Source organism: Callionymus lyra, chromosome 16 (genome assembly GCF_982586985.1).
Source record: "Callionymus lyra chromosome 16, fCalLyr1.hap1.1, whole genome shotgun sequence".
Lineage (NCBI taxonomy): Eukaryota > Metazoa > Chordata > Actinopteri > Syngnathiformes > Callionymidae > Callionymus > Callionymus lyra.
The window spans coordinates 22,890,450-22,906,474 of NC_141833.1; the positions used below are offsets into that span (position 1 = coordinate 22,890,450).

At 43.3% G+C, this 16,025-nt stretch overlaps 1 protein-coding gene across 1 annotated transcript in view; it reads right to left on the minus strand.

Annotated features, from left to right (window-relative positions):
- Window positions 1-16,025, minus strand: part of LOC148064191 (pituitary adenylate cyclase-activating polypeptide type I receptor-like) — a 47,824-nt gene that overhangs the window by 27,044 nt on the left and 4,755 nt on the right. Inside the window, exon 3 of the mRNA XM_087810814.1 lies at window positions 2,568-2,675. Coding sequence (XP_087666940.1) covers window positions 2,568-2,675 — 108 coding nt within the window. The remainder of the gene's footprint in view (window positions 1-2,567; window positions 2,676-16,025) is intronic.

The window sequence follows — 16,025 nt, forward strand, 5'->3', positions numbered from 1 at the left end:
TGCTCCTGCGACACAAAACCCCGAAGCCAGAGACACGTGGATGAAGCAGCAGAAGAACATGAATAACTTATGTGAATTAAACAGCTCGTTCTGAGTCGACGAGGATAAAGAATTTACATTTCATTTCTCCTGCTTTGAGGAGAGAAAGAGAGAAAGAAGTTGATAATTTGTCAAGTTGTTAACAAAACACTCTGACCTGCTCTGATGAAACACCTGCAAAGATACATGTTTAATATAAACACAATTTCATTGATTATTTACATAATTACACATATTTTTTATATTACATCTTTAATTTATGGGGTCAATTTATTAAATACCACTGTATATATTTTAGTTTATTGTGTTTCACTTTATTTATTTACATGTGTCACCATATTGTTACATATTAGCATATTGTTATACAACTAATGTGTGTGTGTGTTGTTGTGATGTGTGACTCTATTGTATCATCGGTGTGTGTGTGTTGTTGTGATGTGTGACTCTATTGTATCATCAGTGTGTTTGTTGTTGTGATGTGTGACTCTATTGTATCATCAGTGTGTGTGTGTTGTTGTGATGTGTGACTCTTTTGTATCATTGGTGTATGTGTGTTGTTGTGATGTGTGACTCTATTGTATCATCGGTGTGTGTGTGTTGTTGTGATGTGTGACTCTATTGTATCATCGGTGTGTGTGTGTTGTTGTGATGTGTGACTCTATTGTATCATCGGTGTGTGTGTTGTTGTTGTGATGTGTGACTCTATTGTATCATCGGTGTGTGTGTGTTGTTGTGATGTGTGACTCTATTGTATCATCTGTGTGTGTGTGTTGTTGTAATGTGTGACTCTATTGTATCATCGGTGTGTGTGTGTTGTTGTGATGTGTGACTCTATTGTATCATCGGTGTGTGTGTGTTGTTGTGATGTGTGACTCTTTTGTATCATCAGTGTGTGTGTGTTGTTGTGATGTGTGACTCTGTTGTATCATCGGTGTGTGTGTGTTGTTGTGATGTGTGACTCTTTTGTATCATCAGTGTGTGTGTGTTGTTGTGATGTGTGACTCTTTTGTATCATCAGTGTGTGTGTGTTGTTGTGATGTGTGACTCTTTTGTATCATCAGTGTGTGTGTGTTGTTGTGATGTGTGACTCTGTTGTATCATCGGTGTGTGTGTGTTGTTGTGATGTGTGACTCTTTTGTATCATCAGTGTGTGTGTGTTGTTGTGATGTGTGACTCTTTTGTATCATCAGTGTGTGTGTGTTGTTGTGATGTGTGACTCTATTGTATCATCAGTGTGTGTGTGTTGTTGTGATGTGTGACTCTATTGTATCATCAGTGTGTTTGTTGTTGTGATGTGTGACTCTATTGTATCATCAGTGTGTGTGTGTTGTTGTGATGTGTGACTCTATTGTATCATCAGTGTGTTTGTTGTTGTGATGTGTGACTCTATTGTATCATCAGTGTGTGTGTGTTGTTGTGATGTGTGACTCTTTTGTATCATTGGTGTATGTGTGTTGTTGTGATGTGTGACTCTATTGTATCATCGGTGTGTGTGTGTTGTTGTGATGTGTGACTCTTTTGTATCATCGGTGTGTGTGTGTTGTTGTGATGTGTGACTCTATTGTATCATCGGTGTGTGTGTTGTTGTTGTGATGTGTGACTCTATTGTATCATCGGTGTGTGTGTGTTGTTGTGATGTGTGACTCTATTGTATCATCTGTGTGTGTGTGTTGTTGTGATGTGTGACTCTATTGTATCATCGGTGTGTGTGTGTTGTTGTGATGTGTGACTCTATTGTATCATCGGTGTGTGTGTGTTGTTGTGATGTGTGACTCTTTTGTATCATCAGTGTGTGTGTGTTGTTGTGATGTGTGACTCTGTTGTATCATCGGTGTGTGTGTGTTGTTGTGATGTGTGACTCTTTTGTATCATCAGTGTGTGTGTGTTGTTGTGATGTGTGACTCTTTTGTATCATCAGTGTGTGTGTGTTGTTGTGATGTGTGACTCTTTTGTATCATCAGTGTGTGTGTGTTGTTGTGATGTGTGACTCTGTTGTATCATCGGTGTGTGTGTGTTGTTGTGATGTGTGACTCTTTTGTATCATCAGTGTGTGTGTGTTGTTGTGATGTGTTACTCTATTGTATCATCGGTGTGTGTGTGTTGTTGTGATGTGTGACTCTATTGTATCATCAGTGTGTGTGTGTTGTTGTGATGTGTGACTCTATTGTATCATCAGTGTGTGTGTGTTGTTGTGATGTGTGACTCTATTGTAACATCGGTGTGTCAAGCATGGAGGTTTGTCACCGCGCGTCATCAATGGTCTCCGCCTCCAAGGGACTCGTTGTATAAACAAAGCGTGATTACAGCTGGAGGAGGAGTGAAGCCATTATTACATCATAATGGACTCTCGTAACCTCTTGTTCGTCCAGATTTCAGCGCAACTTTATAAAGTAATAAAGTGTAAAACATGGTCATGATGAGAAGTTACTGCGTCTTGAAGAACATTCACTACATGACACCAGAGTTGATACTAGTTAAAGTTTAAAATACTGACCATAAACATCCAACATTTACTTCCATAAACAAACCTTGGCTGCTCGAGAAATGCTGGAAAACCTCCGAACACGACACGTTGATCACTTGTCCGACTTCAGCTTTAGTCCAACAACGGATTTGATCCCATTCTGTCTTACAGCCTGCAGGAGAAACGAGGGGAGAGAGTTTATTATTTAAGACATTTATTTATGCACTTTTATGAGTTTATACAACACATTAGAAAAAACACATCAATGTTTAAATGATTTCTTTAACCAGCTCCTAAACCAGTAACTAGTCCAGTTGACCAGCGGCTCACGGATGATTCTTCTCTAAACATGTCTTCCATCAGTGAAACATGGCGTCGCTAACGATGGTCTACAGCAGGTCAGCGTCTGTGAGTTCAAGAGATGGAGGGATGTGTTCGTTTCCTCCGGGATCCTCTGAAGACGTGAAGGAAGAGATGAAAGCGTGCGACCGTGTGTTCGATTCCACACGCGTGTGCTGCTAATGAGCGGGAAACGCTTGAACACGCAGTTTATAACGGAGGAGGAGGAGGAGGAGGAGGAGGAGGAGGAGGAGGAGGAGGAGGAGAGACACGATGGATCTTCAACCTTCAGTTCCCCAGACGGTCGTGCCCGCCGAGGCCCGAGGATCGATGCTGATCCGTGACCACGAGGGTCTCGTGTCACATGCCTGACGTCACCTCTGACCTTTTAAACTTGCACAGGTGTCAATTGATTGTCAGTCAGGTGATGTTTGTTTAAGCCGACACCTGATTGGTTAACTCATGTGTACATGATTGGTTGGAACAAAAACCTGCACCGTCTCGGCCCTTTTCTGGCCAAGTATGACGCCCCTGGAAGAGGGTTTATATTTCTTTAACTCTTTGTTTCTGACTTGTTCAGAAGACTTGAAGGTTCCTCAAGTCTTCGCCTCTAGATCTGGATCGACCGTTGACCTGGTGCAGTGAGAACCACCTGCAGCTCAGAAGACGGTGGAGACGATGGTGGACTCTCGGAGAGTTCTGCGTCCAGCTCCCGCGGACGATGCTGGTGCAGTATTTCTCTGTCGTTGTGGATCCATCATCACCGTGTGGTCCTCTGCTGCAACACTTACACAGCAGAACGGACTGCAGCGGATCGTCCGTCCTGCTGAGAAGGTGATTGGCTGCTTCTTCCGTCAATGCAGGAACTCTAGGTCACCACACATGGAGGCGTGAAGGGTCGTGGCTGACCCTCTGACCCGGGACCCTGGTCCAACTCACCCGGGACCCTGGTCCAACTCACCCGGGACATTGGTCCAACTCACCCGGGACCCTGGTCCAACTCACCCGGGACCCTGGTCTAACTCATCCGGGACCCTGGTCCAACTCAACCGGGACCCTTGTCCAACTCACCCGGGACCCTGGTCCAACTCAACCGGGACCCTGGTCCAACTCACCCGGACCCTGGTCCAGCTTACCCGGGACCCTGGTCCAACTCAACCGGGACCCTGGTCCAGTTCACCCGGGACCCTGGTCCAACTCACCCGGGACCCTGGTCCAACTCACCCGGGACCCTGGTCCAGCTTACCCGGGACCCTGGTCCAGCTTACCCGGGACCCTGGTCCAACTCAACCGGGACCCTTGTCCAACTTACCCGGGACCCTGGTCCAACTCAACCGGGACCCTGGTCCAACTCACCCGGACCCTGGTCCAGCTTACCCGGGACCCTGGTCCAACTCACCCAGGACCCTTGTCCAACTTACCCGGGACCCTGGTCCAACTCAACCGGGACCCTTGTCCAACTCACCCGGACCCTGGTCCAGCTTACCCGGGACCCTGGTCCAACTCAACCGGGACCCTTGTCCAACTCAACCGGGACCCTGGTCCAACTCACCCGGGACCCTGGTCCAACTCAACCGGGACCCTGGTCCAGCTTACCCGGGACGCTGGTCCAACTCAACCGGGACCCTGGTCCAACTCACCCAGGACCCTGGTCCAACTCACCCGGGACCCTTGTCCAACTCACCCGGGACCCTGGTCCAACTCACCCGGGACCCTGGTCCAACTCACCCGGGACCCTGGTCCAGCTTACCCGGGACCCTGGTCCAACTCACCCAGGACCCTAGTTCAAACTCTCCACTCAGGACAGGACTCAGTTCAGGATCAGGAGATCAGTTATGGACCAGATCCTCCCCGTTCAAGAACTCTTTCTAACTCTCCGCTGTCCAAGAACGTTGTTTAATAAAGACATCGCTAAAGCCCACTAAGAGCTTCTTCCCAAGTGTACTTAGCTCGATCTTAAGGTTTTCCTACGAAGACAGTTAAGAACACGTCTTGGGAACAACTGTATCTTAGCACTCCTTCTTAGAAGAACCCTTCTTAAGAGCCTTCTTACATCCTTGAACGAGTCTCTGTATAAATGTTGACATCCATCATATCTTCGCTCAACCACCTCACGAACCTTAAGATCGAGTACACTTCGTAAGAAGCTCTTAGTGGGCTTTAGCAATGTCTTCATACGTCATCCTATCAACGTGAACATTCATCTCAAGTGTCACGCCGGGTCGTTTGAATCCACGTGAAGCCATCAGTTCATCTCCAGGATGTTCCAGCGCAGGACGACGGAGACGATAGAAAAACATAATCAAATTTTTTTCTGCCATCTCTCCAGCAGCAACACAATCATCGTACAAATAAAACATCCAAAACGTTGTATTTCTAGTAAATGACCACCAGGACGCACCACAGGACGGAGACACACAGTCACAGTCTGTCTTCTTTTAAGTCGATTTGAGCAGTAAAAAGTCATTTTGGGTGTTCGTGCGAGGGATTTGAGCCTTTTGTGTCGGAGCCTCCGGGGACGGAGCGACGAGCACAGTTGTGACATCTAGCATCCAGAAGCCTGGACCAGTGTGGAGCGAGTTATTCCTTCACCGCTCTGCGCCGCCAGCGAACACTCGTGGCCAGAATCCATTTTTAACAGCGTCGTGCGACGAGAACAAAAGACTTCCATTAATGACTTCCTGCAGCTGAAGTCGACAGAAACGACATCTGAGGATGAGCAGAAATGCTTAAACGTCTTTAAAAGTCATGAAACCATGAGGACACGCCTGTGAAAGTCACTGACGTTCAGGGAGGTCACTTGAATTTTCATTTCACATTCTCTGATTATTTTCTCGATTAACTTTTTTAGCAAAACTCATTTTCTTCAAACCGAGAGCAGAGAGTGATGCAGAGAAACTGACTTTTAAAAAGTACTTTGGAGTGAAAACTTACATTCTTAATCCTCCTTATCTTAAAGATGAACTAAAGTGTGTGTGTGTTGTTGTGATGTGTGACTCTATTGTATCATCAGTGTGTGTGTTGTTGTGATGTGTGACTCTATTGTATGATCTGTGTGTGTGTTGTTGTGATGTGTGACTCTATTGTATCATCAGTGTGTGTGTTGTTGTGATGTGTGACTATATTGTATCATCAGTGTGTGTGTGTTGTTGTGATGTGTGACTCTATTGTATCATCAGTGTGTGTGTGTGTTGTTGTTGTGTAGTGTGACATTAGAAAATGATCTTAAGCTCCACCCACTGAGATGGAGATTTCTGGAGATGAAATCTTGTTGACCATAACCACACCCACTCTGCTGTGATTGGTCAAGCATGGAGGTTTGTCACCATGCGTCATCAATGGTCTCCACCTCCAAGGGACTCGTTGTACAAACAAAGCGTGATTACAGCTGGATGAGGAGTGAAACCATTATCACGTTATAATGGACTCTCGTAACCTCTCGTTCGTCCGGATTTCAGAGCAACTTTATAAAGTAATAAAGTGTAAAACATGTTAATGATGAGAAGTTACTGCGTCTTGAAGAACATTCACTACATGATGTTGAACATGAAGTTTACCCCAAACAGACATTATCATCAACCTTTTGAGTGAGTAGTTCCTTCTAAATAACCACAAAACTAAATGGTGCTGAGAGTCTAAATCTTAAACTGCAGGATCAAATATAACATTTGATTAAATCCATGAAATCATAGAAAACTTGAAATAAAAGCATTTTACAAATAAAACATACAGACATTTATGATCTTTATTGTTTCCTTGATTGACGTTTCATGATGTTTTTCACGCATTGTTGGTGATTTTATTCTCATTTTCTGTCGTAGTTGTTTTAGATAATTATTAATAACCAGTAAAAATAACCAGTTTAAGTTTTAAACGATAGAAGCTCTCGCAGGTGAAAGGTGTCCAGAGATCACTGTAACCGTCTCTGACAATCTGCTCCAGGATCGCGGTTATGCCTCCACAGTTGAGACGAGAGCATCAGATGGAAGGTCGTCGTGTCGCGAGTGTTTTACTGCTTTGATATTTAACGTTACAGCAGGTGCAGGCAAGGATCGACGACTTCTGGACGGATGTCTTTGAGTCTCTATTAACTCTCGTCCAGACTCTAACCTGACTGATCCACACCTGGATCCACCGGAGTCGCCTCAGGACGCCGGTTTCATTGGGAACCAGTGGATCGTGGAGACGCGAGTCGATCGCCTCCTGCTGACCGGCCCCCGAAGAAGCCATGATGAAACTCTTACAACATGCTTTCCTGCGGCGCCGCGTTAACAAGATTCCAAACCTGGAATCATCCTTCACTTGTCTCTCGGGTCAGGACTCTCTGGAGGCCTCCAGTCTTTTCTGAAGGTCCGGCAACTGTCGCCGGATCACGCTGTGAGAGTGACGCGACCGGGACCAGAACCAACATCTCCAGGATCACAGCTCCAGGTCCCAGATGTTCCAAGACTACTCTCCAGCTGGAAGTATTCCAGGGTTTTGTTGAGAACATTATAAAAAAATATAACGTATTTTCCAGACTTCGAGACGCACGAAAAACAACAGTGCGCTTTATATATGGAGTAACTCAACGGTCGGACTGGCATCATTACGACGACTGTACTCAGGAGCGTTGCTGACTAATATTTACTGTAATGTTCGCTGTTATTTCGTGAAGGACTGAAGAAGTTGTTACAATTAATGTTCCTCATTTAACAACGGACATAGTTCGTTCCTGTCGTGCAGATCGTCATCAAAACACACGCAACACATACTTAAAAAAAGATATTCTAAACTCGTCCACAAACCCTCAAATTCTTCTTCAGAGGTCAAAGTTGGGCGACTTGCGTCTGGAATTCTTCAGTCAATGCGTCCGTAACGATGCAAGCGTGTTCACGTTGTTACGGTAACAGTTGATATCGCCAGAATAGTGGGGTCAAAGTTGAGCTTCGTGAAAGTTTGTGTTTTGATGACGATCTGCACGACAGGAACGAAATATGTGAGTTAAATGAGGATTGTATTTGTAACAATTGTAACAACTTCTTCAGTCCTACACGAAATAACAGCGAACGTTACAGTAAATATTACTCAGCAACGCTCCTGACTACAGTCGTCATAATGGTGCCAGTAGTGCGTCTGTTGTGTTGTTTTTTATGTATTATAACTTGGAATACGCCAATGTTTGATTTAGCGATACCACGAGGTGTTTTTCTACGTGTTGCAACTGAACCCGGTTGAAAGTTATAGTGTAAAGTAATAGTAGTAAATAGCTTTCACAATTAGCAACTAGCACTCTTAGTACTTTGTGCTTTTATTAATTGCAATGTTAGTAACTTGCACAATTAGCAACTAGCATTCTTAGCAACTAGCACTTTTAGTAACAAGCCCTGTTAGTAACTTGCAAAATTAGCAACTAGCATTTTTAGTAACTAGCCCTGATAGTAACTTGCACGATTAGCAACTAGTACTCTTAGCAACTAGCACTTTTAGTAACTAACAATGTTAGTAACTTCAACAAAAGCAACTAGCACTCTTAGCAACTTGCGCTATTAGCAACTAGGACTAATACTAATCATGGTATTATCAGCAGCTAGGACAATTAATAGGAAGCACTATAAGAAACTAGCACTATTAGCAACTAGGACTAATAGTAATCATGGCATTATTAGCAGCTAGGACAATTAATAGGAAGCACTATAAGAAACTAGCACTATTAGCAACTTTAGACTCTGAAGAAGAATTTGAGGGTTTGTGGAAGAGAAATAAAGTGAATAAATTATTATTTTGTGTTTTTTTTTTACGTGTTATAACTTTGAATACGCCAAAGTATGAACCTGGTTGAAAGTTATTGTGAACACGTTTAATAGAATTTGACTTACCTGCCTTTTCGTTTTTGCTTAATGCAACTTATTATCCTTTTTATGAAAAACGTTTGAAAATAGACCTTTCATTGACAGTGAGTTCTTTGATCCAATGCGCCGTATAGTGCGGAACATTTTAATATATTTTTCTGACAATCAAAACAAAAAAAAGAGTAGAAAACATCTCTTTCTTATTTTTACCAAGTTATTCAAGCTACTATTGTGGTTATACTTTTTCTGTTCCTGAAACACACAACATATAAATCAACACAAAATCTCACCATTCGACAGATGGAGTGAAACAGCTACTGTTAGTGGTCAAAGCAGCAGCTACAAAATGATGTTTATTTTACCTACATATGCCATTTTTAACCCTTTTAAATATCAATCCATCTAAGAATTTGTGTGTGTGTGTGTGTGTGTGTGTGTGTGTGTGTGTGTGTGTGTGTGTGTGTGTGTGTGTGTGTGTGTGTGTGTGTGTGTGTGTGTGCATATGAGAGTGTGTGTGTGTGTGTGTGTGTGTGTGTGTGTGTGTGTGTGTGTGTGTGTGTGTGTGTGTGTGTGTGTGTGTGTGAGGTCAAACCTCACCAAGGAAAGCAACCTTTAGAGACGAAGATCTAAAAGATTCAATGAGTGATTGAAAACGGTGGCAACTAATTCATGACACAAATCTATTTTTCATCTCCTGATGTATTTTTCAAAGTTGATTTTTAAAAATAAATGTCGGATAAAATGAAAAACGTGTCGACGTACGTGAGACAAAACTTCCAATGTCGTTCGGCGGAGCCAGAAATGAAGATATCTAATATTTATAGACACATATTTGCCGATTGTCACTGAAAATCAAACGCCGCCATCGACTCGCCGGCAGAACAAACGTGGCGCGATCACAGGTTTAATTGCTGGCTACATTCCAGCGAGGTCAGTTTTCGGCGCATGAAGCCGCCTCGTTGATATGCCTCGTTGATAACAGTCATTACATTGTTATCAATAATGACTCGGCCGCTCGCCTTCCACAGATCTCGGAGGCGCGTTATACCGGAGAGGCTTCGTAACAACCTTTCTCCGGTGAATAATGAATCAAAGGAGAAGCAGTGAAAGACAGGTTTTTACAGGTCAGGTATTAACATGCTATTTTAAACCATTCTTCTCCACACATGCAACATATGGCGAGCATTAACCATCGGGATTGAGAAGCATCGGCTTAACGCCCGAACAAAAGCAGATCGACGCTGGTCGCTCGGATGGAAGATCTTGTTGAAAAACACTGTAATATGAACAATACAGAAGAGATTATTGAAGGTAATCCATGAGCTAAAGAGTTTCTTTTAGATTTGAGTGGCGCGTGACCTCGTTCCGTTTCCATCCGAGAGATGTTGTATTTATATTCTGTATTCTAGTCCAGTGGTTCTCGAGCCAACATCTCCCGCCATGACAAGCCGTGACCCACGCCAAGAAAAACAAACAAACTTTATCTAAACATACAAAAAGAGAGAAAAAATGTGATTCATAGAATCTATTCAAGAAATAACTGGGATTAGAAACAAAGTCGAATAGAAATAAATATTATCTCAACGTCATGATCATTGTTTTAAAGTGAGGCGACATTTCAATGTTATTTTAAACACATTCACGTTACATAAAACACAAATGACCTGATAACATGGTTTCCACCTCAGCCTCGACTCCCTATAAATAGCACTTTTATCACCGACAAGGTTTCATTTTTTATAAAGCGGATGAATTTATCTCCGCCGACAAGATGTTCACCATTTCAGGTTCAACACGTTTATTTCTGAACATCAATACATTTCCTCATTTTCGTTTCGAAATGAAAGGTTTTCTACAATGCATGGTCTGAGCCACATCGTTATTAGAACGTAGCAATATTAGCTATTAGCACTATTAGTAAACCACACTAATAAAAGATAGCACTATCAGTAACTGGCACTATAAGCAAGTAGCACCATTAGCAATTCCCACCATTAGCAACTATCACTTTTAGCTGCTAGCACTATTAGTAACTAGCACTTTATGCAACTTTCACTATTAGCAAATAGCACAATAAGCAGCTAGCACTATTAGCAAACCACACTATTAGCAGCTAGGACTATTACAATGAAGCACTATTGGCAGCTAGCACTATAAGCAACTTGCACTATTAGCTGCTATCATTACTAGAAGATAGCAGGATTAGCAACTGCCAATATTGGCAGTTATCACTTTTAGTTACTAGCAATGTTAGTAACTTGAACAATTAGCAACTGGCACTCTTAGCAACTTGCACTTTTAGAAGCTAGCACTGTTAGTAACTTGAACAATTAGCAACTAGCACTCTTAAAAACTTGTGCTTTTAGTAACTAGCACTGTTAGTAACTTGAACAATTAGCAACTAGCACTCTTAACAACTTGTGCTTTTAACAACTAGCACTGTTAGTAACTTGAGCAACTAGCACTCTTAGCAACTAGCGCTTTTAGTAACTACCACTATTAGAAACTAGCACTATTGGCAACAAGAACTATTAGCAACTCACCACTTTAGCAGTTGGCACTATTAGCAACTCTCACTACTAACAACTAGCTAAGTTGGCAACTAAAGAGTGTTTTTGTTACATCACACTGAACCATCTTAGAACTGAAGCTCGCGGCGCCTTTTACTGCAAGTACCTTCTAATGTTTCATTTGTTTCGCTGGAGGCTCTTTCAAAGATGCGTTTCTCAAAGAAGGAGCGAGACTCGCGAAGAAATATTTCACTTTACATTTGTCATTTCTCGAAGTAACCAAACGACACCTACTCTGTTACTTTGTCACACCGTAGTGAAAGTGTGTCTGTGCACCTGACCACTGATGTCACCTGACCACTGAAGTCACCTGACCACTGATGTCATCTGACCACTGAAGTCACCTGACCACTGAGGTCACCTGACCACTGAAGTCACCTGACCACTGAGGTCACCTGACCACTGACGTCACCTGACCACTGAGGTCACCTGACCACTGATGTCACCTGACCACTGACGTCACCTGACCACTGAGGTCACCTGACCACTGATGTCACCTGACCACTGAAGTCACCTGACCACTGAGGTCACCTGACCACTGACGTTACCTGACCACTGAAGTCACCTGACCACTGAAGTCACCTGACCACTGAGGTCACCTGACCACTGACGTTACCTGACCACTGATGTCACCTGACCACTGATGTCACCTGACCACTGAAGTCACCTGACCACTGATGTCACCTGACCACTGATGTCACCTGACCACTGACGTCACCTGACCACTGATGTCACCTGACCACCGATGTCACCTGACCACCGATGTCACCTGACCACTGATGTCACCTGACCACTGAAGTCACCTGACCACCGATGTCACCTGACCACCGATGTCACCTGACCACCGATGTCACCTGACCACTGACGTCACCTGACCACTGAGGTCACCTGACCACTGAAGTCACCTGACAACTGAGGTCACCTGACCACTGAAGTCACCTGACCACTGAAGTCACCTGACCACTGAAGTCACCTGACCACCGATGTCACCTGACCACTGATGTCACCTGACCACTGAAGTCACCTGACCACTGATGTCACCTGACCACTGATGTCACCTGACCACTGAAGTCACCTGACCACTGATGTCACCTGACCACTGAAGTCACCTGACCACTGAAGTCACCTGACCACTGAAGTCACCTGACCACTGAGGTCACCTGACCACTGATGTCATCTGACCACTGATGTCATCTGACCACTGAAGTCACCTGACCACTGATGTCACCTGACCACTGAAGTCACCTGACCACTGATGTCACCTGACCACTGAGGTCACCTGACCACTGAAGTCACCTGACCACTGAGGTCACCTGACCACTGATGTCACCTGACCACTGATGTCACCTGACCACTGAAGTCACCTGACCACTGAAGTCACCTGACCACTGAGGTCACCTGACCACTGAAGTCACCTGACCACTGATGTCATCTGACCACTGAAGTCACCTGACCACTGATGTCACCTGACCACTGAGGTCACCTGACCACTGATGTCACCTGACCACTGAGGTCACCTGACCACTGAGGTCACCTGACCACTGATGTCACCTGACCACTGATGTCACCTGACCACTGAAGTCACCTGACCACTGAAGTCACCTGACCACTGAGGTCACCTGACCACTGAAGTCACCTGACCACTGATGTCACCTGACCACTGAGGTCACCTGACCACTGAAGTCACCTGACCACTGAAGTCACCTGACCACTGATGTCACCTGACCACTGAGGTCACCTGACCACCGATGTCACCTCATTAGGAATTAAGCAAAAACGCCGCAAATTGCTTGATTGCCACGAGTTGAAGAGCCGAGCGAAGGAGGATTAAAACCACGACTGGCTTTTAAATACTTAATGAAATTCTCGTCGTGTGCTGACTTTGGTCGTCAAAGTCATGCTGTGTGTGATCTTGAGGATTTAAATAAATAAATAAATCAGGCTAATTAATGAAACAATGAATACATGAAAGTGTCTTCTCTGTGGATTACACTGTATTTAATTTAGGATTAACCCCGTGGTCGTATTGAAGGCTGGAGCTCTCGATCCATCGGGGTCTTCGGCGGCGCCTGCACAGTCGGCGGCGTCTGACGGACGCACGGACGCCACCGACAGCAGGTTCGTCCGCAGACATCCGTCGACGTAATTACACCGACGACCGCGGCGTTATCTCAGGTAATTAAGATCAAATTAAAGTTCCTCGCTCTCGGAGGAGACTTGTTAGTTCCTGGTTGATCCTTCGCCGGCTCATAATAACCAGCGCCGTCGCCTGCGCTTCCCCCTGACGTGCACAGTTACGGTCTACGGTTGGAGTTAAATCCTTTAGGTTCACGAGTCAGTGATAGGTTTAGAGGTTGCTTGGGTCCCAGTTGTGAACCCTACACAGTCTGGTAGACTTTTAAAGGGTCAGGGCTGTGGCCTGTGACGCCAGAACCCACAATTTATTCTTTAGACTCTAGACTCTAGACTCTAGACTCTAGACTTTAGACTCTAGACTCTAGACATTAGACTCTAGACTCTAGACTCTAGACTTTAGACTCTAGACTCTAAACTCTAGACTCTAGACTTTAGACTTTAGACTTTAGACTCTAGACTCTAGTCTCTAGATTCTAGACCTTAGACGTCTACACTCTAGACTTTAGACTTTAGACTTTAGACTTTAGACTTTAGACTTTAGACTTTAGACTCTAGACTCTAGACTCTAGACCTTAGACGTCTACACTCTAGACTCTAGACTTTAGACTTTAGACTTTAGACTCTAGACTCTAGACTCTAGACCTTAGACATCTACACTGTAGACTGTAGACTGTAGACTTTAGACTTTAGACTTGAGACTTGAGACTTGAGACTTTAGACGTTAGTCTTTAGACTTTAGACTTTAGACTTTAGACTCTAGACTCTAGAATCTAGACCTTAGACGTCTACACTCTAGACTGTAGACTGTAGACTGTAGACTGTAGACTTTAGACTTTAGACTTTAGACTTTAGACTTCAGACTTTAGACTTAAGACTTGAGACTTGAGACTTTAGACGTTAGTCTTTAGACTTTAGACTTTAGACTTTAGACTTTAGACTCTAGACTCTAGACTCTAGACCTTAGACGTCTACACTCTAGACTGTAGACTGTAGACTGTAGACTGTAGACTTTAGACTTTAGACTTTAGACTTTAGACTTCAGACTTCAGACTTAAGACTTAAGATTTAAGACTTAAGACTTTAGACTTAAGACTTTAGACTTTAGACTTTAGACTCTAGACTTTAGACTTTCTTTTATTGTCATTGCTCAGAAAACACAGCAGTGAAACTGGCAACGAAATTTCGTTGCTTGGCAACCGTTAAAAACACAGCAGAATGAATGTATATATAAAAAGAATAAACATAAATATTAATAAATTAAAAGTAATGCAATATAGTATAACAGAAATAAATAACGTTTTAAATATTGCATATAATAAGAATGTGTATACAAGTATAAATATAAATAAGTTAAAAATGGTGCTAATATGTTATAAATAGCATAAATACATAGTATCTTAAGATCTGCAGTGAAGCTTCTTAAGGCTCGATACAACAACAACAACAATAACTCCACTATGCCTTAGTTCAGTCTTATAAATCCAACAGTGGTACCCGTGACTGCCACAGGTATCAGTACCTTAAATGTGCCCCTCGTAACTCCTAGCATTGTGTAAATGGCCACTTTTAGTTTAGGTAAAACTTTATTGATTAAATCGTTTTTTTCCAATTAGACACGGCAATACAGCAATTATTCATAAAAATAAAAATAAAATAATAACAAAGAGAAATAAAGAGAAAGAACAAGATGATACAATCTAAGTCTAAAGATAAAGAACATAGATCATGGAAAAATAATAATAATTATTAACTAATAGGTGGCAAAGACCTGTACCTGTACCTAACTAGTACTCTTGACGCGGCGCCTTAACTGTGTGACAAACAGTGTTCAGAAAAACTAGTTTGTCCAGAACCAAGATCCTGCCACCATGACATTGTTGTCTCTTCACAGGCCCAGATCCCTGAAGTATTTACCCAAAACACACGTAAACAAACACTCATCAATTTACCGGTCGTGACTGTGTCGAACCGGCGACAGCGAAAACGTTATTCCATGACGATGGTGAACCATCACCGGAGCAGGAGGACAATTACGGGCTGAGCACATTTTAATTGTCACAAATGAGCACCTGACTCTCTCCTCGCCACTCGCCCGTCGACTCACGATCCCAGCTAATTACATCCCGATATACTGGAGCTGATTCCTGCAGCTCGCAGCCAGACTCGGCTGCTTACTGCCAGCACTTCTGCTTGTTTACTTGATCTTGACTTCCTTGAAAACAATCATCCGTCTTGTTCCGACTGAAACATGAAAGCTTGAGGCGGTAGATTTTAAAGTTTTCGCATAATGCGACTTATTGTGGAAGTTTGTGAGATGGTTTTGTTTTTCTTTCATCCATGAAGCACGAAAAAATGATTTAATGAAAATGTTAAATACTGAGAAACGAATTGTTTCCAACTGATAATAGTAGTTTGTTTGGGCATTTTTTAAGGTGAAAGTTAGAGTTAGGATTAGGGATGAGGCAGTGGCTAAGGCTAAGGCTAAGGCTAAGGCTAAGACAAAGGCTAAGGCTAAGGCTAAGGCTAAGGCTAAGGCTAAGGCTAAGGCTAAGACAAAGGCTAAGACAAAGGCTCAGGCAAAGGTAATTAAGTAAGTAAGTAATTTTTATTTGTATAGCGCTTTTCCAGACCAGGGTCACAAAGCGC